We start from the raw sequence: 24,361 nt of genomic DNA, 5'->3' as shown, positions 1-24,361 counted from the left end.
CACACACACACACACACACACACACACACACATACACACACACACACTTTAAGTTCCAGGGTACATGTGCACAACGTGCAGGTTTGTTACATATGTATACATGTGCCATGATGGTGTGCTGCATCCATTAACTCATCATTTACATTAAGTATATCTCCTAATGCTATCCCTCACCCCTCCCCAACCCCACGACAGGCCCCAGTGTGTGATGTTCCCCTTCCTGTGTCCAAGTGTTCTCATTGTTCACTTCCCACCTATGAGTGAGAATATGTGGTGTTTGGTTTTCTGTCCTTGCTATAGTTTGCTCAGAATGATGGTTTCCAGCTTCATCCATGTCCCTACAAAGGACATGAACTCATCAATTTTTATGGCTGCATAATATTCTATGGTGTATATGAACCACATTTTCTTAATCCGGTCTATCATAGATGGACATTTGAGTTGTCTCCAAGTTTTTGCTATTGTGAATAGTGCCAATATGTGAAAGTCCCAGAGGAATCCTGAGAGCCCTATAGGCCAGCATTAAGACTCACTGAGCTGTAACTTAGTGCTTAATGCCATAAGGAATTTGGAATCAATTTTTATACAGTCATGGATCACTTAGTGATGGGAATACATTCTGAGAAATGCATTGTTAGGTGATTTTATTGTTTTATGAACATCACAGAGTATACTGACACAAATCTAGATGGTATAGCCTATGAAACCTAGGTTATATGGTATAGGTGTATTGCTTCTAGGCTACAAACCAGTGCTGAAGACTGTAGGTAATTGTAGCACAAGAGTAAGTATTTATGTATGTAAACATATTTAAACATAAAAAGATAATGTAAAACTATGGTTTTATAATCCTGTGGGACCACTGTTGTATATATGGTCTGTCAGTGACCAAAATGTCATTATGAGGTACATGACTGTAATTTTCTGTAATGTGTGTTCCAGCTCAGGCACTGCTGGGAATATTGGATCACAGTACAAGTCGTTTTTTTTCATCACAACTGCAGGAAAGTTACTTCAAAATGCATCCACTATTATCTCACAGAGTATAGCCTCTCATAGAAAGACCATAAGAGTAATATCTACAAAGTGGGTCTGTTTCTCACGTTACCCTTCTTTCTATGACAGCATGTCCACTTGTTGTATATGGAATGCCATTACTTGCAGTGATCTATATAGCTTGAGTTTTAAATCAGTATGCTTTTATCAAAGGGTATATCTTTTTGTTCTCATCTAGAAACAAGTAGACAGAGTGCAGTATCCAGTATTGCTTACCACCATATACAAGGTAAAGATTCATCACAATTTACCAATACTCTGAGCAATTTAGTTGCTGACAAATATAACTGGCTATTCAAACTTGGGTAAATCGCTTCCACAGTCATTCATTAGGGCTCCTATAATAAGTATTTTAGATCCCTACTTAGCTGGGTTGCTTTCATTTCTAATTCACAAAGGTTTAAAACAGATTTGAGAGGCTGATTATGCAAGGGTTGGGGTAGAGTGGAGAAATAAGAGGGCTTTGCAACTGCCTGCATTTTGTACATACACATACACAGTATTACCAGACCTGTTTCTGAATAAAGAGACCAACCTCTTAGTCCCTCTGACAATTGTTGTCAGGACTGAATGGCACTCAGTTTTTATCAAGCCTCTTCTCTGAGTTATTGAAGCATCCCATAATATCAAGTAAGTAAACATTGTCGTGCATATAGCTCTTGCCATTATCATGGAAAATAGCAAGTAGTTCTCATGAACTTGCACAGGAATGGTGCAAGTAACATCCCTTTCATAACTGCAACGTATCCACACCATTTCATTTATCTAGCCAAATAGATACACAGAAAGACAGACTATTCCCTTTATATCTATTGATAAATTTTCTTTCATATGACTGCTGAGAACTTCACTCCTATAAGCAGTTAGTCCTGCTGGTTGAAGAAAATAGATACATTATCTGAAGTAATAGATAAGTCTCATTAACAAGATGGAATAGACTAATTCCCAGCATATCTCCCGTGTGTGGGAAAACTAAATTGTGAAGTAGAGCAGTAACACATCAATTATCCTTTCTGCATGGAATTAGACGAGTCTCACTGCTACTTTATATCACATTATGTAATTTTTTTATAAATAGCCATTTATGTCAGATCATTTCAGTTTGCTGCCTCATTAAAAACAGATAGCTAACACTTCTAGGTTACTAATCAGATTTATTCCTGAAACTACTTAGGAATCCAGGTAGTCCATTTGAATTTACATGTCTACTTAAGGAATCCTTTTTCTTACTAAAGAAGCAGTGTTAATATATACTTAAAGAGGTGATGTTTTATATTAACCTAAAAATAAAATGCTATACAGATAATGATATTATAATTTTAATGAAGATCAGCTTCTACCAACTAAAGTGAAGCTAGCTATCACCATTTAGAATAAAGTTTTTGGAGATCTTGTGTTAAATAATGACTTACAATCAGTTTAAGTAGTTGATCAGGTTTGTCACATCAAGTTATCATATGTGAAATACTCAAAAACAATTTGGTTTCTTCAGTAGTTTAAATCTCTCATGCTTTTTGTCTACACAGTTAATCTTTATTAACTTATTATTTTCACAAAACAGGAGTTAAGTTAATGAAAGCTTGAATATGAAGAATTTGCTTGCTAAAGTAAATAATAAAATCTAGTATTTATCTGTTTTAATTTATTGACTGTAGTAAAAAATGAAACACCGTAATGACAATAGAAATGCTTTGCAAATTATAAAGTGATATTTTTAAAAAGAAGGATATAACATTGATATGTATCTTAGTTTTTAAAAACATCTCACTTATTAACAGAGAGAAGAATAAGCATACATTCTAAAGGTTCCGGGTCTCAGATTAGTTTCAGCCCAGATATGATTCAGAGGGAGAAGGAAGAAAGTCAGAAGGAACATTCCAAAATTGGAAAAGTAGTAAAAAGGAAAGTGCCCCGTAATTGACACCCGTAACTCTGCAATCATGACATTGCTGCTGTGCTGTATTTCATAATCTATGTTTCTTAGTCTGCCCAGGCTTTCCTAACAAAATGACACAGACTGGGTGGCTCAAACAATGGAAATTTATTTTTCACAGTTCTTGAGGCTAGAGGTCCAAGATCAAGCAAGGTTTCAGCAAGGTAGATTTCATTCTGAAGCCTCTTCTCTTGACTTGTAGGAAAGCTGCCATCTTGCTCTGTGTTCACAGCCCCTCTTCTTTGTGTAAAGAGAAAGCAAACATGATGGTGTCTCTTCTTCTAAGAGCACTAATCCCTTCCAGTCAGGTCCCCATTCTCCTGACTTCATCTAACCCTAATTACCTCCCAAACACCCCATCTCCAAATACCATTAAAATGGGGCTTAGGGCTTCATCATATAAACTTTGGAGGGGCATAAACATTCGGTCCATAATATCATGAGATCGAGTGCTTTTGTTTTTTACATCTATGACAAATCAAGTTAACAAATATTTATTGAGTCAATGCAGAAGGAAAGTCACGATGCTTGTGGTGTAATGAATAGGATGAAATACATATTTTAAGATTCCTGTCCTCAAGGAGTTTATAGCCTGGTTGAGAATATAAGAAGTGCACAAGAAGAAAAACATGCATCAAATGTAAATAATAATTCAGAGTGAAAATGGAGATGTCACAAGGCAGCATAGTTCAACCCTAAATGGGCAGTTCTAAGGGACATTTTTGCAGAGGAGATGGAATCAGAGTCCTGAGAGATGGTCTTCATAGAAGCATGAGAAAAGAATGCCCTCCTGTCATTCACTTATTCACTCATATTTACTAAAGGATATTATGTGTCAGGGGGTAGAAATACAAAATTAATAGTGCAAAGTTTAGTATATGTCCTCAAGAAGGCTAGCATCTAAAAAAAAAAAAAAAAAAAACAAGAAAAAAAAGAAAAAACCACTAAATTCAAGATCAAGTCTCCACTCCTTAAATAACTTACAAGCCTTGCTTCTCCAGTGTGGTTCTGGTTTTTCCCATATTCATGCTCAGTCTCCGGGAACTCCATTCATCTTTTCAGAATGCCGGTACTTTCTTCCTGCTGGGCCTTTGCACAAGCTGTTTCCTCTACCTAGAGTACTCTTTTCCCAATCTCCATGCCATCACCTGTTTTACTAATTCCTAATTTCTCATCTAAGATAACACTTATTCCAAAATGTTGTTCCTAAACTGGCCATCCCTCCAAAACCAAGATCTGGTGATCTTTGCGTAGTGCCTTCTCTCGTGCTGCCCCATTCCGGGCATGTGGTCACCCTGCAGTGGAACTATACAGTAGTGTAATTGGAGGTGAACATCCAAGGAGCAGTTTTAGGACTTTTCCTCCATTTATAAAAACCTCAGCTGGATGCGGTGGCTCACGCCTATAATCCCAGCACTTTGGGAGGCCGAGGTGGGTGAGACACCTAAGGTCAGAAGTTCAAGACAATCCTGGCCAATGTGGTGAAACCCCGTCTCTACTAAAAAGGCAAAAATTAGCTGGGCATAGTGGCGGGCACCTGTAATCCCAGCTATTCAGGAGGCTGAGGCAGGAGAATTGCTTGAATCCAGGAGAAGGAGGTTGCAGTGAGCCAAGATCGCACCATGTACTCTAGCCTGGGTGACAGGGCGAGACTCCGTCTCAAAAAAAAAGAAAAGAAAAAGAAAAAGAAACCTCATAGCATATTTGGATTCATGATGGAAAGAAGTTTATAAGTAGAATTCACTTATCAAAATGTCTAAAATGAAGAGAAAATGATTGTTCTCCTGTGGTTCTAGGCCACCTAAAGAAAAGGTTGTTATGTTACTATCTAAACACTCTACTAAAAAAAAAAAAATCAAAACACTTTATTTCAGAGTTGTAATAATGCTAAATACATCTAAAAATTAAAATATAATTTTAAAAAATACTTTGGACTTCCCATCTATGAAAATGTGGGTAAAACAGTAACATTATTATCCCACAGTTGTACTATTGTTGATGATCTAACTCGCTCTTGGCTGAGAGTTTTCATTAAGTGCACTAAATTTATCCACCACCTGTAATATAAATACACTCTGAGTTTTTAAAAATATGTATCAGTGTACAACCTCTAACTTAGATGTTGTTTGCATCATAAAATAATTCTCCCACTATTAAAGCCCTACTAGAGTAGTTCTCAGAATAATGATTTCCTTCCTTATATTTAAATTATTATTCAACTTTTTAAAAGTTTAGAATTTGTGCAAATTCTAAGGAAAATGTTTGTCTCTTCAAAAAGTATCCTTCTTAATCTTCTCTTTCCTAAGGCTGTGTCAAAGCTGCATGTCACAATCTTTATCCATTTTACAAACAGCACACACCTGAGGATCTCACCTATTTTAAAGTTTAATTGTCAGACTCAAGGATATGAAAATATACATAAATATGCATAACATATATACAATACACTAAGCAAAATAAGTTTGATTTTATGACATCTTTTCATAAACGTGCATTTGAAAGTTTTGCATAAGAAAAATGAAGAGTGACTCTAAACAGAGACGATCATTGCCAGTTTCTCACTGCAGAATGAAATATTTTTTCTCCTTTACCCTATAACCTAAATATCACACTGAGCTTAAGGATGAAGCTGACATTTTAAAAGATCACCAAAAGTGTTCTCTTTCCAATTGCAATTATGCCCTCTCTCTCAGTGGGAGCCATTGTCTGGGTCTTCTCAGCTCTCTAGCATCTTTCTGGCTTGCTTTCATTACCCTGATAATCTATTCATTTGCCGCCCAGTACTCATTTTATGAAAGATCATGTCTGCCATTTCTATAATGAGTGCTTGACTTTTACTGCCAGCATAAACACATAAAATATATAATAATTAAAGTTCACTAGTCACCAAAGTCTTGAGATCCGTCATGTTGCTAATTTGATTTTTCAAGCAATTGCTTCTCTGTGAACAGGGCTGATTTTGCCCCCTTAGGCAGTGCAAGACTTATGGTTGAAGGAGACGACTCTAACCTAGAGAGATCAATTTGAATGGGCACCATATATTTCAAATTTAAGGTTCAGTTTCAACCAAATAACATGTCTATAAATTATGATGGTTCTTAGAGCCAGCAAAAATTTCATCAATATTTGAACATAAATGTTGTTCTAAATGTTAAAGATTAAACAACGTGCTTTTCAAAACAGTTAAATGTTATTTAATTGTGTAGCTTTTATGGAGAATTATTTAAACTCTAAGGAAAAAGTTAATTGGAATAACTACGGGAGCCTACATTACACAGATTGGAAACTTCACAATACGTTGACTTACATTGAGTAAGGACAAGGTTCCAGGACACCACTTGCTTATTTTGAACACACTTCCTTGTTTTGATAACATTGGCAAAGCCCCCTACGTGCCTCATGATAATGAATTCATCTGACGTTTACTCTAATCACAAAGCGATTAATGAACTCATGAGATATTCCCCTGGCTTTCCGGGGAAATAAAGATGTGTTATACAAATTGTAATGTTTGTAAATGGATACAGTGGAACACATGTTAGCCAAGGGACTTGAGTAGCAGCCTCTCAGTTTATAAAGAAGCAGGAAGTAAAGAGGTGCTTCCATTTATACAGGTTTTCTTTGGAGATAATAAAGATCTTGATGGTGTATTCAAAAAAAGTACGGAAGCCAGAAGACCCGAGTTTGAAAGCAGAATATATCACTTTCCAGCTATGTGGCCTTGGGAAATTTTTCTTCACCTCTGAGCCTCAATCTCCTCACCTGTAAAAGGAGAATTAGTAATATCAGGCTTCCTAAAACCTTTTACAAGAGTAAGAGGCACAGGGTCGAAGGCAGGAGGGGTTTGAAATAATCAGTCAATCAATATCATTCATCCCTCACAAGGTTAAGAAGTAAATAAAATAATATGCACTGTTTTTGAAAAGTCCTTTATAAACTGCAGCATCATGCATGTGTTTATTTTTGCTATTCTTTTGGAAAATAGGTACTCTGAATAAAGTTCACAGGGTTTTTTCCCCCTGTACACAGAATGGATGCCTTAGGAAGACACTAGTAACTACATAAGGACATAGACATTGTTTTCTGAATAAACCAGATCTGACCAATTAAGTACTTTATCAAATTACGTTTTTCAAATTTGAAAGTAGCATATCAGGTTTGAAGCAACACAGGAAACTTCTCTTTTTAAACAGGTCTCTGCTATGCAGCAGCCTTCAGCAATAACGGAGTTTATAATTAAATCCAGCCTGTCTATTCAGCCCTGCAGTGGAAAGCTGGGCAGGCCACTTCACCTCACTGGCAGGAGTTAAATGTGATCCCATCTCCCAGGTCCTTTCCAGTACTAACACATTGTCATTCTCATTAAGCATGTGTAGTAATTCTTTACCAATTCTGAAAAACTTTTAATTAATTTACAGTACTTCTGGTCACACATAATTAGAAACCATTTTTATATCTTTGATTAAAAGAGACACAACCTTTTCTGCCTCAGTTCATCGTCTTACCCATTCTTAGTAAATCATAATCACTACCCTGGAATTTCTTTTTTTTAGGAGTGTAATATCTGCTCATATCACCTTGACTTCAGGCTCAAGCTCCCATTGCCTAGAAAATGATTCAGCAAATGCAACCCTCAGAAGACAAATACTACCTTATCTTGTATAAGTGAGGCAGTCACTCACTTGGAACATGGGCACTTCCAATCTCAGAATAGATGCTCAGATATATATTACAATATAATCAGAAAACCAAATAAATTCAAAATTCACTTGAAGGATTATGCTGCCATTGTTAATATACAGTGTATATGTGAAATTCTTTCTCAGCGTGGTGAAACGTGGACTCAACACATGATCACTTTGTACTCATTTAAAGATGCACACATAATAACATTACTACATGTTAATTAATACATATTAATACACTATTGAAAGAGCACTGGAATAGGAATCGCCATCTCTGGTTCTAAAACAGACATACTTTCTAGTGACAGGACTTGCTAGATCACTTAAACCCTCTCAACTTCAATATCTTTATCAGTGAAATGAGAACTTATTGACTTATAGAGTTATTTTCTCTGAGGTTTCCAAAATAGGTCAGAAACTATAGCCAGAAGGCCATTCTGGCAGCTTGCCTGTTTTTACACATAAAGCTCACTTGTTTACTTACTTTCTACGGCTGCTTTCACACTACAAAGGCAGAGTTGAGTAGCTGTGATGGACACCATATGGTCCACAAAGTCTAAAATATTGGCTATCTGACCCTTAACAATAAAAGTTTGCTGACCTCTAGTCTAGAAGATGATAGTTACGAATTTATCTGAAATACCATGAAGTGCTATTAACCTATATGATAGAAACTCTTTGTGGATTGGAATTAAGCAACTGCCATTTGGCTCAACTAGCTAGGAGAAATATTTAAAAGTTCAATTTAAACAAATGAAATAGCTCCTAATAGTCTCCCTTCCACTATTTGGTATTACTGAGGTATTAAATGCTATCAGTAAATATTTGTTGCATTGAATGTTACCAACTGATCAACTAAGAGATTTTGCTTAAGAAAAGTAATCGATTGATGATTGATTCACGGCAAGTTGATAGAATTGGGTTTTACAACTCTGATATGCAAATTGTAATAGTAGATATGCCAATCAAAGTGCCACTATGCTTGATTGTTTAAATCTTAATCTTCGAGAAGTGATTTTGCTTCAATGCAAGTTTACCTACATTTTCCAAAGCTAGGATGAAAAAATTGATGAATGAATGAAAAACCTATTGAGCTAAAGTTTTTCTGAAAATCATCTGCATGCTATTATTAATACTTTCTCAGTAACCATGGAGAGGAAAATGTTGTGAAAACCCAGAAAATGAATTTAATAATGCAGATATTCTGAGCCAAAATAGATCTATTCAGTGTGTGAAAAAAATAATTATTTTTTCAAAAATTTCAAAATGTCTTTCTCAGTGATAACTGACATTAAACAGTATTGAGTAATGGGACTCTCTCCTAAATATCTTTTTAATTTTGGTTACATAAAATTCATAAGTATGTACTGATAAAATATTTTTGAAATATTAAGATGGTTATTTTATCCTCACGAATCTCTACCTCCAAGTTGCCTCAATACTTCCAAATTAAAGAAATACCTACAAGGTCTCATATCATAGAGTTTCTGTCATTACATAGCTAGAATTATCTTTCACTATGACAGGACAAGAAGCTTGAAGACCTAGGATGTAAGAAGAATATTCAGGAGAGGAAAGGAAGCCTTACATCTTCTGGCCAGAGTATTCTAACAGAGGTCAGGAGAAGAGAAAGGCAAGAAGAAAGCATTAGATAGATTGAAAGGCACAACAAGGCTAGAAGACCTATTGCTTCTCTTCCCATTAGGGTCTCTGGGGGAGTTCCCAGGGCACACCAGGCTCTTTAACAACAGAGAACACCTCAAATCATTAAGAACGCCAGAGCAGCAGGGTCAGGAAAAAGCACAGGTTCAATCATCATTCCCAGGCCTCCTTTTCTTTCCTGTGCCTCCCACGCTGAGTTAGAGCATATGGACCTGCCTTGGGCCCCTCCACAGTGAATAACAAGGCGAGGTCATAATACCATCTGGAGGGCTACAGGTTCATCAGGGCCTGGACAAAGAAAATGGCAGAAGCTCAGAAAGATGTAGAGCACCCCAACAAACCAAAGGAGCCTGGGGCAGCAGGGAGGAGCCCATAAGCCCTCCATTAGCCAACTTTTAGCACCTATAGCCTCTGCAGACTTTAGGAGCAGTCACCTATTAATCTCTAAAACTGAACCCAAGCCCATCCCACCTCAAAGGAGAGCTGTCAAAGCAATTTCAAGGACCTGCAGGAGACCTTTCCCCTAAATCCCCAATTTCAGGGATCTAATGCTGTCCTCCATAAATCCTGATGCCATCTTGAAAAAGAGTAAGGGAAAAGAGAAGAAATGGGAAGAATTGAGTAATTCTCTCAAGTAGATTGAGCTAAAGCTAGAGGATATGTTAAATTATTAGATGAGATTAAATTTTAAATCTTATTGGGCTAAATTTAGTTTTTTTCCCACTGCTCAGTAGTCACAGTCCTCCTGAGGAAGATCAATTAAGATATAGAGAAAAGCTACATTTTCTTTGCATACCCAAATTGTAGCATGAATAAATTTGCAATCGCACTATAATTATATTGTTTGGTTTAGAGGAAACATATTGATGAGAGGTTTACTCAAGGTCTAAGAAATCTCTGAAACTAAAGAAGATAGCTTTTCTCTGCATACTTACGTATAGAAGCTGTGTAAGATAATGGAGAGAAATGTGCTAGAAGGCAGACCTGAGTTCTAAGCCCAACTCAACTGTTTACTATCTGTGTGAGCAACTTAAAAAGTCATTTAAACTCTACAGCAGTGACATTGTGTGTTCAATGTGAAAAATCTAGGGAATCATTATGCTAGATTACTTAGTGTCTTCATCTATAAAATGGGGAGGAGAAACAGGGAAGAAATAATGTCTGCAACCTTTTCCATTCTAATTTCCTAGTAGAAATAACTAAAAGGCAGGTGTCATTTTCTTAGATAACCAATAACCAGTAACTTTTTTAATTGGGTTCGGTAGGAATTCACATATGGGCCATGATTCCAGAAAAGTTTGAGAGGAACTTACTGGCAGCTATGGTATTTAAGGACAAAATTAGAGTGACCTATGTGGGATTAGAAATTTGCATCCAACTTTCAGCAACCTGTTTTGTAACAAATAAATTAATTTGAAAATCATTTCCTAGAATAGTGATTAAAAATGGTAAGGAATCAAAAATTAGTGTGAGTCTCAAACACAAATGAGGCTATTATCTTCAAAGTAAGTAAAAGGCTCTTCAAGATGAATGCCTAAACCTGTTGGATTTCTTTAATTTTAATGTGAAAGAAGGATCTTTTGATTCCCCTACTCCCTTCCCCTGAAATTTGCTCATTTATACCAATAAAGAATTCAGTGGGTGCAAGATTGATCTATCAGCCATTTTCAAATTGCAAGTAAGTTTTTTGGACTTCTAAAATTTCTGTTCAATGAGATCACAAATGTTTTAATATTTTGGATGAAAAAAAGGAAATGAGATGTCCTTGTCAGTGAATCATTCATTGATCATATGGGCATATAATTCTCCATTAAGAAATATGTGCCAGAAAGAACAATGGTCATACGTGTGACAATAATAAGTCTAGCTTTAGAGTTGGAGTCGCCTTCCACGTGCCAAGCAATGAGCTTTTCATGCATCTTGATCATTGAGACTGTCATGTGTGGTCTCATTAATTCACACCACACTAACCCTCCAATGTAAGTGTTGTTATGTATCATCAATAGGAGGAATTTTTCTGACTATACTCCAAAAAGAGATTTTAGCCATTAGTTCATCACAACCTAATAGCTAAACTTATTTCTAATGGTTTACATATTTACAGCCCCAAGAAGTCTATACTTCAGCACTTCAATCCCATAGATTAACTATAACCACAGTAACTCTCTGCTCTCTATAAGCAAAGACTGCCATCTTGTGGAAATTGCACACCAAACAAACATTGTTATTCCATAAACTCAAAAGTTTTTCTTGTATTTATTAAGAATTTTGTAACTGGATTTTTGCATTGTCATACATATGCATGCGCACACACACACACATTATTGTTGCTTATAATTACAAGATACAATTCTCCTTTAGGTGACTTTTCAAGTTCAATTTAAAAGGGCCAGTGCTTTGGGAAGATTGAAGAGAACATATCTCTTTGTTTATTATAAGAATTCATCCTGTTCATCTTCCAGGCAGTGCATTATATTTTACCACACTTCCTTTACCTAATCTTTAAATTGGGTTTTTGTTAAATCATAAAAAGGAGGCCATGGTGAGACCGTTCTGATGGAATTTCCAGGAGCACTACATTTTGTAGCAAAATGTTATGACAGAACTCTGGACTTAGAGAACACTTTCATTCCCTTCCAACACTTGTAGCCCATGCCAGCCTGTATTCCTGGAATCTGTTGTCGGGGTGACTGAGGGGTCATACGGTCCAATTGCTCTGTACATCCCCAAAGAAGAAATCTCCCTGCAATGCCCCAGCCACTTGTGCTGCTGTGAGCATAAAATAAACCATACAAAGAGACTTTTGTGGCATAGTGGTGCTTGAAGCACCTAGAGAGGGTGCTTCCTTCTTTCCCCTTGGTGATCTCCTATCGCTCAGCTGGCTGAACCTAAAAATTCTGCAATTAAATGCTTTTTTTTTTTTTTTTTGGTTTAAGGCTTTTAATTCCTATTAGAATTGAAATAGGTGAGGTATAATATATATATAATATATATGAGGCATATATATGATGCATATATATATATATATACTTCAATAATTATTTCTAAAGTAAAAATATTTTCCAGGTTTAGAAAGAATTAGGAGACAAAAGTAAATACGTGAAATGCAAGAGCCCCAAATACCACTGAGAAGAAAGTGCAGGCAGTAAATCAGTTCCTGAATGAAGGAATGAATGAACATGAACTGAGGGCATTAAAAAAAATGGCTTCACAGTGTCACTCAAGCCACTCTGATGGAATGTGCAGTCGTGGTTTAGAATAAATTTTATACCCGAGGAAATGTTTGGAATGAAGTCATTCTCAACTGTTTATTAAATGGATAGATGAATAAAACAGGAATGGAATAAATTAGAAAACAGTATCAATCGTAAGAAAAAAGAATAGGATCTGAGATCAGAGTTTAGGATTCATGTACCTAAAACTGTGTTAAGTACATCCCATCAATAAATATGCACCTGCTCTGTAGTAGGCAATATGGAGGATGATGAGTACACACTCTAGAAAATGGAACAAACTAATCAAGTAATTATAAATAATGATAAGTGCTATGAAGGAAAATTCTTACACTTTCACAGTGTATTAGTTCATTCTCTTACTGAAAGAAATACCCAAGACTGGGTAATTTATAAAGAAAGAAGTTTAATTGACTCACAGTTCCCCATGGCTGGGGAGGCCTCAGGAAACTTAACAGTAATGGTGAAAGGCACCTCCTCACTAGGCGGCAGGAAAGAGAATGAATGCCGAGCAAAGGGAAAGCCCCTTATAAAACCATCAGATCTCATGAGACTCACTCACTATCACAAGAACAGCATGAGGGAAACCACCCCCATGATTGAATTATCTCCACCCGGTCCTGCACTTGACACATGGAGATTATTACAAGGTGAGATGTGTATGGGGACAGAGAGCCAAACCATATCACACAACTATTGACCAATACTGTGTGATGCAAATAGGAGAGCAGGGAAATAGGATCTCATTTTGTGCCCAGCTGTATTATCATTAAGCAAATGTTGCTGTGGTTGCCTTTTATATCTACAAGTACTTATAAACTCAAATTTAAGAAGAATTATTTGTTCAAAAATGATTAAATTTTTCCTCCAAGGTATTCAATGGTGCTCTGACTACCTAGGGCCTTTAAAGAATGTGCCATTATTTTTTATTATTACGGTAAGAATGCTTAACATGGGTGCTATTCTATTAAGAAAAATTTTAATGTACAATACAGTATTGTTAACTATAGGTGCAATGTTGTACAGTAGTTATCTAGAACTTTTCCCTCTTGCATAACTGAAGCTTTATACCTATCGATTAGCAATGCCAACATCATTTAAATGATATTCATTTAAATAGGCCAAGAAAGTAATTTTGATCCATGATTACCTCTTTGTGTATTGCCTAACACAGTGCTGGAAATTTCGACAGGTAGTTGCTTCTTTGGATCAAGAGATTATTTCCCATGTATATTTCTTAAACCTGTTACTTGGAGAGCAAAATGAGGGAAGGGGAATGAAGGTCATAAGTTTGGGAAATGCTGAATTAAACAAAATCATGAAGTTTTCTTTTCTGCTGGTCTTCTGAGCGTCTTTAATAGGCTGACATCTTTGTAAATTTCCAAGAGTGTGTTTCCTGGAATTAATAACCACAAGGCCCTTTTTTTTTTTTTTTTTTTTTTTACAGAAGCTTTCTAGGTACTGGTTTGCTGTGAAATGCACTTTTGGAAATTCTGGAAATGCAAATGGCTTTTTCTGGAATGGAAGCTGAAATAAGGGTGACATATAACCCATTAATATTTATAATCATTTTAGTAAATTCAGTTAATCAAATTCGTTGCTCTTCTAGAGCAACACTCTAGACAGATACATTTCATAGGAAGCAAGGAGAAAAGGTCCAGGTTGTGGGGGAGGTTTCAGTACAGTCTCAGTCCTGGAGTGCTGGCACGGGGCACCAGAGCTGAGGCTGTGGGAACGTCTGGGAGAGATGACAGGGACGTGAGCCCAACCCTCCACCAGAGCCTTGAGGGCTGGTCTCACTCTTGTTTAACTCAGGTTAAACACTGACCCCACTTCCAACGCCCAGAATCTTCTTTCCTTTATCATGTTGCTTGTTCTTCTAGCCACATGGATGACATGAAACAGGTAAAAAGGTCATGGAAACTCCATTCTTCTCTCTTAAGTTTTAATCAGTCTCACCCAAAATAATCCAAGACCTTGGGCCAGAGTACAAATATAGGTTCACATACCCTAAGTCTAGTTATGTAAAAATTACACATTAAACTGAAACCTGTCAGATATAATATATTCTATGTTTTTATCTGGACAAATATACCTTCATAACCCCTAGGAGGCCAGGTTTAGGTTTGTATGTGACTAGCCAGGAGGTCTGCACCGACCCAGGAGCACAGGGCTCTGGGACTCTCTCTTTCCACCTGCAGCTCCATCTTGCACACTGAAGTGTCTCCTACCCAAGGCTGTATGCACCTGAGCTCACTCATCTGAGCTCTGTCCACACTCTCTACAAACTCTACCCTATAGAACTATGGTGCACCCATGGATGTAAGATCTTCTGCCAGGAGGACAACCCTGGGAATAGGCTTAGCAGGCCCTGGAAGCACTAAGCTGTTTGGCCAGGGAATTCCAGGGAACCCAGAGAACAATGCATACTCTGTGCAGGCACACAGCCTTGGCCTGGTCTTCCTTGCCCTGTGAAAAAGGGCATAGCGGGAGGAGGGCCACAGCTAGGCTGGCCTCAGGTGGAGCCTAAGAAGCACTGGAAATTGAGAATAATTCCTGTATGAAAAAACATGCTTTAAAAAGCTGCAGTCTGCAGCTATCCTCAGACTCTGGGGAGGGGAAAAAGAAGAAGTAGAAGAAAAGAAGAGGGTTTTCCTATTTGAATTTAACTACTTCTGAAAGCCTCTGGTCAGCTTTTCTTCTTGTTTTCCAAGGTAAGATTACTTCCCCTTTGGCATTAAAAGGGAAACTAGATGAGTTGTGCGAAAAACCAAAAAAGATGGATTTTATCAACTTGAAACTTGTCCCAAGGCTTTCTCTCACACTGTGTTAAATAATAGGTCTTCTTAATTGAATTTCTTTGTGTGTAGCATATGCTGGGTGACATTATGCCAGCATCTTGCTCTAAGCAGCAAAACGTTCTTCATAAAAGCATTAAGATCCAGAGTATCATTCTGGATGCAGGAAAGGAACACAGAACTGCAGCAACTTGAAAGCATATAAAAACAGTGCCTCTGAAATGTGATTGTAAAAACACACTGCAGCAAACCAGGAGGAAAATATTTAGAATTATAGGATGGAACCAGAAGAAGAAGAATAAGAAGAAAAGCAGAGAGGAAGCTGGGAGGGCGGGATGGGTGAAGAGAGAGAGGAAAGCATTGTGGTGCAATGCTGTCTGTAGAATCAATGCAATGATGACTTTCCATTTCCTGGCATTCCATCTACAAACAGATCTATATATTCATTTCCCGTTGACAGCCACCATCCTACAGAGGTGGGGTTATAAATGGATGTGTTGTGAACAAGGGCAATAACTATGTCTGTAATAACACACGCTTATGTTCTTTATCCCAAGGATCCTGGAGCTTCAGCAGAATGGTGACATGGACATCCTGAAGCACAAATGGTGGCCTAAGAATGGCCAGTGTGACCTGTACTCCTCAGTGGACACAAAGCAGAAAGGAGGTGCCCTGGACATAAAGAGCTTTGCAGGGGTCTTTTATATCCTGGCTGCTGGAATTGTCCTCTCCTGCTTCATAGCCATGCTGGAGACGTGGTGGAACAAGAGGAAAGGCTCCCGGGTTCCATCAAAAGAGGTACTTGATTGAGAGCTTTGGCTCTAAATTAAATCAACAAGCAGGCTGTATTTCCAGGGAGGACGAACCCAGGGAAGATAATGGGTCGGGGGTGGTCCTTGTTTCTTCTTTGAAGATTAAAACAAAGTTGGGAAATACATAAAATTGGTAAGATCAATATCAATTTCCATTTTAGGCTATCCCTAGATCAGTAAAGAGGAGACTATAGTATTTGAAAGACTTAGAATTTCATATACCATAATAGGCTTTGAAATTCTCTCAAATCTCAGAATAGATTTTAATTCAATAATTTTTAAAGGCCATGATTCCTTTGACAAGTTCACAGAGATACTTACCATTTTATTTCACTTAGTTGTTTAACTTGTAAGTAAATTCCTCGTGTCTCTAAGACTAGCCCCCCAAAAATACAATACTATAATAAAAATGATAAGAATTTTCTCTTCACCACTAGACTGCCTCCTTCTCTACTCATGTAGATCAACAGAAGCTCTTCGATGGCCCCAAGCTTATCAAATCCAAAATCCACATCATGGAAACATCCAAATTTCAATTTTTCTCCTTTACTCTGGAGTCAGCTTAATGTCAGGGCCATATTAAATTTTATCTCAATATCTGAAAGAATAATTACAGAATTACACATATCTCTCTTGTAGTGGCCTGAGTGTTGTTTTCATCATGAAATATAAGACTTATAAATTAAAGAAAATCTGAAGTTAAATCTTGATTCATTTATCTTATTTCCATTGGACCAATGGGGTGAAAATGTTTTAACTAATGAGGTCATATTCACTAAAGCTTCACAAATTGAAACAAAAACCGATCTGAATTTGCTAAACGATTTGATTTGATGGATAGCTTCAAAGAAAGTTTTAAACTTTCTATAGCTAGAACTTGGCTGACTAACTGATGCCTGAGGCGAATCCTGAAAGGATCTGCTTTAATGCACAATAAATACGACTTCTCATTTGCATATGAATTGTTGCATGTTAATGTATTTTTTTCAAACAGGGTGATTTCAAAAGTAGTGTAAGGATTCCTTCTTATCACCTTATATGCAAAATTGATCAGCATCATTTATAAGGAAAAGCTTGGCTTTAGCAAAGATGAATTTTAGCTTCCTACCTGTGTGAATGAGCATACATTCTAAATATGTGAAGAATGAATTATAAATTAATCAAGTCTTATTGTAGCAGTTTCTTTGTGGAATAAGCTTCTGGTATCTCTGTTGACATTGATTCAATGCAAAAGACCACATTAATGCAACATTATAGCTGAGACTTCATATTTTTAAAAATCTGGAAAGTAAGGACTCCCCAAGCTCCTTATATTTTGAATTACTATACATGACATTAAAATTTTGCATTATTATATCTGTTGATGGATGACTACATTACAGTTGCTGTGGGAACCATAAAATTATATGTCTCAATCCTCTAAAGTCTCAGTGATAATATTGCATAAATGGATATTTTTTATTGAATTTTGAAATGAGAAGGGAGAAGGAAAAACAGTGATGCACATCAAAATATTTTTCACTGAGGAACACTATAATAGCACAATGGAAAAAATACATACTCCATTCTAACTTGTGACAGCTAATCCAGATCCTATAAAAAAAATTTTCTCCTCTTTTGATTAATAAATATTTTAAATTCTCATAAATTTAACTTATTGAGTTTGGCTATAAATAAGACTAATAACAAGGATAATTTTATTTCCTTCCAGTTTTATTTCTCAAATATTGAGAAATTTTATTTCTCAAATCTTTAATACTCACTTTTAGTGAAAATTATAAGGAACTTATAAATTGGTTTCAATTCCAAAAATCTGAGATTTTACTTATATTTTTGTTTATTAACTGCCTTCTTACCAAGACGCCATTAGCATAGCTTAACGCGTCTTTGGTTTTGAGGTCAGTTAGCATAAAGCTGGCCCTAAACTAAAGCTATCACTCCCATGCCCTGACTTGAAGGGGTCCCTAAATATCTCACTGACTTCACAATATTGACTGATTCAGGTGCTAGATACCTTGAGTGCATAAAATCCCTCAATTAGAAATTATTTTGTGTTGAGTATTGCTCTCTCTCAACAATCTCACATATGCTTGGCTTACAAGAAATAACACTTTAACAGTCACTAACACTTTAGTATGAAATAGTTTACTATATCATTTTCTTTCAAGAATGGAAACTTAAGGTTAGGAGTAAGTGGTTGAAAGGAACCAAAATTTAACTTGGAATAAGACACCCTGAAAAAGGAGGAAGCATGTATAAAGAAGACGTGGGGTTAGAGTTGCCAAAACCGTATTTTCTATTGGTACAATTTTGCCTGGGCCTGTCTTTCCTAGAATGGCAATCACCCATCAGCTGCTTCCATATCATTGTAGTTGCATGTGGCATATGATCACTTTAAAACCTTTACTGCAAGAAAAATATTTATTGTAGATAACCTTATCTCAGAATTGGAACCCCCAGAACCTAGCACAGTGCCTGGCTCATACTAGGTGCTCAATAAATATTTGTTAAATGGATAAACCACAAAGTTCAGTTAATTACATGTTTGCTGAACTACTTTTTTTTTTTTTTAACCATCAAAGCTAGTACTGATGAGAACCTTATTTTCTTTTTCTTCATCTCCAGGATGACAAGGAAATTGACCTGGAGCACCTCCATAGACGTGTAAATAGCTTGTGCACAGATGACGACAGCCCCCATAAACAGTTTTCCACCTCGTCAATTGATTTGACCCCTCTGGACATTGACACTTTGCCAACACGACAAGCACTGGAGCAAATCAGTGATTTCAGGAACACTCATATTACCACAACAACCTTTATCCCAGAGCAGATCCAGACTCTTAGCCGCACACTGTCAGCTAAAGCTGCTTCTGGTTTCACTTTTGGCAACGTGCCTGAGCACCGAACTGGCCCTTTTAGGCACAGGGCACCTAATGGGGGCTTTTTCAGGAGTCCTATAAAAACAATGTCATCTATTCCTTATCAACCAACTCCTACCCTGGGGCTCAATCTGGGTAATGATCCAGACCGAGGCACCTCCATATGAGCATCAAACAAATCTCTTCACTGTTTCATTTTTAGGACTCCCTTTGCAAGGAGCAACTGTAATATTGTGGGACTAACATGGATGTAACGTTAAAAAAAAGATCAGGATTATTAGTAACAATTCTAGTATTTTCCTCCCACCTTCTCCCTCTCCTCTCTCCTCTATTATTTTCTCTCTTTTCCCCTCCCTTCCTGTACATTTTCCTCCACTTTTTTTCATTACTCAACTTGTTCCCCAAGAAGGTAGTGTACTAGGATCCTATTAGTCTGCTTTTCATATACTGTACATCAAGTATAGGAAATGTGCACTGAGTATACTAAAAGTATATGCAGGATTAATTTTACATAAAGGCCTCTTCTGTAACATTTCTCTATTTTTAGAAATACAATTGCAATAACTTCAGTCTTTTTACATTCTTCTGCTGCATCCATACAATGCTCCACTGCTGTTGAGTGTCCTTTAACTGTGGACCAAAGGCAACCCCTGCAGTGATTATAAAACAATTTAAAGACCATTCAGGCCACATAAGATGAGAATGCAATTTTGTAGGATTACAAAAAAGCCATTAATATGCCAGTCAAGACTACAGTTAAAACTACTCTTGCACTGCAACAGTGCATATGACCTTTATGTGATTGTACAGTATTAAAAGTTTTTTCTTATGTACAGTAAACTTTATCATATGGCAGAAGCCTCTATTGTGTTAAATAAATTAGTATTTCATATATATACATATATATGCACCTATATAATGTGTATATATATATAAAAAGGCGGCCATTGCTATTGCAATTCATTTAATAAAGCTTTAGTTTAAACAAAAGTATTGTATACAGGAACTATGTATAGTGCAGGGGTTCTTTTCAGTTAGAAAAGGCAGGTTGCTTTAATGTTATTCTGACTCGCATTGTTTGCCAACAGAAAATATTTTATACTTTTGTTATTAAAGCATCCAGGGCAATTTAATATTTGTTCCTAGATGTAACTCATTTGAATAGGTTTTGCATTTGTTATTCAGCACTGTATAAAGCTAACCTTGATAATTTTACTTTTAATTAATTATCTAAATGAAAAATGCTATTAGCTGAACCACATCCACAACAGCACATAGAGCTCTAGGAGAGTTGAAACATAGATCGTTGAAGGTTAATAATCCTCTTCCAAAGCAGCAGGTCAATCAATACAATTATGATATTTCGGGAGGGGTGGGAGCCCTTAAGAACTATTGATGTGGCCTTAAATTACTGTCATTTATTATCCTAAAGAAGAAAACATAATAACCATAATGGGCTCTCAACTCAACCCCCTTTTTTATTTAGTTCTATTTGGAGGAGTTATGTATTTTTTACATTAGTGCCAAGTATATAGAAGGATGACAGCAAAAACAGTGCCTCTTTGTGCACAACCCTTTTAAAGTAGCATTCTTACTTGTTAGAAATGTAGGATGAACTTTGTTTGTAATCCTTAAATTAAAATGTGGTAAGTAGGAAACAAGAACTTATTCTGTGTTTTTATGCAGCCATACACTTACTTTAATCTAATTCATTCTGTGGCTAGGATTGATATAGGAATCAACCTATGTGATTTGCTTTAGGAGAAATTAAAAGGTATATTCTTAGGATATATTATATTTTGATGCTAATTCTGTTCTGGGGAGCATCTTGTATTGTCACTGTTTTGTACTAAATCTTCAAATATTGTCTACTGTGTAAGGCAGAAAAATTTCTTATCATGCAAAAACCATTTTGTTTCCAGGGTAACAAGTACCTAAGTGCATGCACAACTTGTTTTCCCTTGTAACATTCATGATCTCATTTACAACTCTGATTTTAAAACAAAAAAATCTTTACAACAAGCTATATAGGGACATACCAGATGTGGCAGTGATTTTAGCTATCAACAAACTGTTAACCATGTACAATATTTAAAATAGGCTTATTTTGATGTATCGCCTATTATACAAACACACAAAACATTTTTGGAGGCCTCAGTTATGAGTGACAGAGCTTTCTGTGTATAATTTGTCTAAATAATTTGTCTAATAAAAATGTTTTCTAAACTTGCTCTCATACTATTGAAGTCTTAACTGTAAGATTTGAAAATGTTTACTCTCTCACAGATTGAACTAAATTTTCTAAAATTTATCTTGAGTTAATTAAAGCATAAATCACATTAAGTTTTACTAGCAGAACCATGCCAAAATGAGTGGCTCTCTAAAACATTACTAAGTGATGTCCTAAACCAGTGAGAGACTGCCTTTCTGCTATTTGAAACTATTTGAAACAACAATATATTTGTTTTTCTCTGTGGATGTCTCTGTGAGCACTTTTTTGGGAAAGATTTATCCTGTTTCATATGAGCAATGCAAGCATGATAATATCAGGGTGAGGGTGTGTTACATCAAAAAAAATAAGAAAGAAAAGAAAATTGAGGGTAATTATTAAACTTAGGATTTATTTCTTAAAAATTGCTTTGCTAGAGAACTATTCATCATGTTGAATCTATTAATTTGGGAATTAATTTAGGCTCTAAGATTATTTCTAATAATTTCCCTGCATTTGAACAATATTTAATTATTCCAGCATCTAACACACCTAAGGGATATATATCTGAAAATGTATTTTGAAAACATAATTTAGGAAAAAAAAATAGTTCTCTATTGTTCTAAAGTTCCATCCAAAATAATTCTTTGAATTTTGGAACTAAGAGGAATTTTAGAGATTTAGACTATTGACCTCATTTTACAAATCAGGGAACATAAGATACTAAGATGCTGTGATATGCCCAAATGTTTGACGACCTAAAATGTAAACTGGGTCTTCTTTTTTAAAACTGCCACCCTTCAATGACACCAACATAGGTCCTCATGGACTGTAAATATAGGCTCCACCTTCTCCTGTCACCAAGCCTAGGCTACAAATCTCTAAGATCATTCCTTCCATCTGATTCCACTTTTACACATGGGAAAGTGAGTACCTCAGGTTATTTACCCAGAGCCATAGCTAGTGGCAAAACTAAGGTCAGTTCCTGTTTCTGTCTGCAATTGTTTTTTCGGCCCATTGTTTGTCCTGGTTTGCAACACTTAGACCAACCTGGTTATTTCACTACAAGACAAAATACCTTACATCCACGTACTTTTATTCTACTCAAATGTCCAGTTTACCCCACTGGCGAATCATTAAGATATCTGGTATCACTGTACCACATCAGAACTTATGCACAGGTTTTGGTTTAATCATACATACTTAAAGTTATAAGACTGCCTTCTTCCTCATACCATTAAACTACAGGCAATTTGTCATGTTCGTAATCGTGTTATTTTTCATCTCTTTTAGTTTGGGATTGGCTGTCAACTGAATAAATAATTTTAAAAATAGACTTTACCGAATGGTACTTTGCTTCATCAATTTAAATAAAAAATGGGAAGATCCATTTACCCTGCATGATACTTGTAAACCACACAATTGAATAACAAGTTATTACTGTTTTATAATCAGAATTTTCAAATGGTGAAACACATTCTGGATTATGAGTATAGTAAATCATGCAGAGAAGAGATTATGTGCCAGTAAACATAGGTTTTTATCCTTAAATATAAATGTCATGATGACTGATAAAGTACAATGAACTCACTAAAATTTGGCTTCCTTCTAGAGTACTTTTCTTACAAAAAACAAATCTTATAGCCAACCCTCATGACCAGATATTAATAAATGATTAACAACTATGGCCATAATTATCATTTCAATGAAATTTGGTAGACACCCTGTCAACAAATATTTAAGAAGATACCCTCTTATGAGGCAGCATATGTGAGCTTCCCTAGGTAGAAATTACTTATCTGACACTGAAAAGTCAGGGAATAAAGCTGGAATTTATAGAAGATTTGATAGATGTAATTCAATTCTACTAGTGTTAACAGAGAACCTATTATTTTGAAAGCCACTGTGCTAAGCAGCTGGGCATGGCAGAAATGAATGTTTAGGAATGGGTCTGGGTGTGTTCCAACACTCATCTCTCTCCTGGCTCCGTATCAACATTCAGGATACGGAAGCTATGTGACAGAATGAGTCACCCCAAACCAGTCCAGTCTTCTTGGTTGGGTGACTGACTAGAGCAATTCATCTTAGTAGCTCTCAAGCACCAACTGAAACTGTCTTCTTGGTTCAGACCACCTCCTCAAAGAAGACTTGAAATTTTACCAACATGCCAGATCATGAAGCCAAATTTTCAAAAATGTGAAAATTCCTATAAGCCATGGAAAATTACTATCTAACCCTTCATCCTTATTGATACCTGCATACCATTCAGAGACTGACTCCTACCCTTAGGTGTCCTCATCAGAATAATGTAGACCACAATAACTCCTTTTCTATCCCTGCGAATCTAATGAGTTATGACAGTTCAAGCTCTGCAATGTTTCAACTTGCCTCAACAGGACAAAACATAGTAAATCTTATTCAGGCTCTTTTTCATACTGCAACTAAAACTCCGTGCTACCTTTCGTGTCTTCTAAAACACAGGATGCAGTGTGGCCCATAAACCCAATGAATGTAAAGTATCCTTCAGGCTGACCACCATAATGATAGCCTCCAACCCACACTTACCTCCAGGAGACTAGAAACCTCATGGTTTTGCTTCATTGTATAGAGCTGCACAGTGGCATGGAACAGTTAAAGCACATAATGATTCAGCCTACCACTGGGATAGAAACAGATCAAGGAACTATCTCTCATTTCTTCACCTGAGTTTTTCAAATTCTTATTTTTTCAATAGTATCCATTTGCTTTGTTTCCATGTAATACTGATGACAAAACAAAAATTGTTCAAATTTGAGAAATTTTTTTCCTATGGAAGGGCTCTATCTTGACTTGCTACAATTTAGGATTCAGTGACATCTTTTGACTAATTTTGTATCATAGTTCCTAGAATTTCTTCAGCATGAAGAAGAGAAACTAGTTGTGCTATTTGAACATATTACCCACCTCATGGTATAGACGTAGCTTGCCTAGTCTTCATGAGGAAGGAGGACCCGGTTTTCTTTCGGAGAAACCCCATACATTCCTACCTTGGAATAAGCAACACATTTCAATAGTCTCGAACTATTCATGATGTGGTTGAAAACTCACAAAAT

At 36.3% G+C, this 24,361-nt stretch overlaps 1 protein-coding gene across 1 annotated transcript in view; it reads left to right on the top strand.

The window, feature by feature from the left end:
• GRID2 (glutamate ionotropic receptor delta type subunit 2) overlaps positions 1–21,286 on the top strand; it is a 723,504-nt gene extending 702,218 nt beyond the window's left edge. The window contains exons 13-14 of the mRNA XM_017875509.1: positions 15,925–16,165; positions 18,805–21,286. Coding sequence (XP_017730998.1) covers positions 15,925–16,165; positions 18,805–19,227 — 664 coding nt within the window. The 3' untranslated portion in view covers positions 19,228–21,286. The remainder of the gene's footprint in view (positions 1–15,924; positions 16,166–18,804) is intronic.
• Positions 21,287–24,361: the final 3,075 nt, after the last annotated feature.

Source organism: Rhinopithecus bieti, unplaced genomic scaffold, assembly GCF_001698545.2.
Source record: "Rhinopithecus bieti isolate Rb0 unplaced genomic scaffold, ASM169854v2 scaffold_6708, whole genome shotgun sequence".
Taxonomy (NCBI): Eukaryota; Metazoa; Chordata; class Mammalia; order Primates; family Cercopithecidae; genus Rhinopithecus; species Rhinopithecus bieti.
Note: the sequence above shows the minus strand (reverse complement) of the source record. Positions and strands in the feature narration are given on the sequence as shown.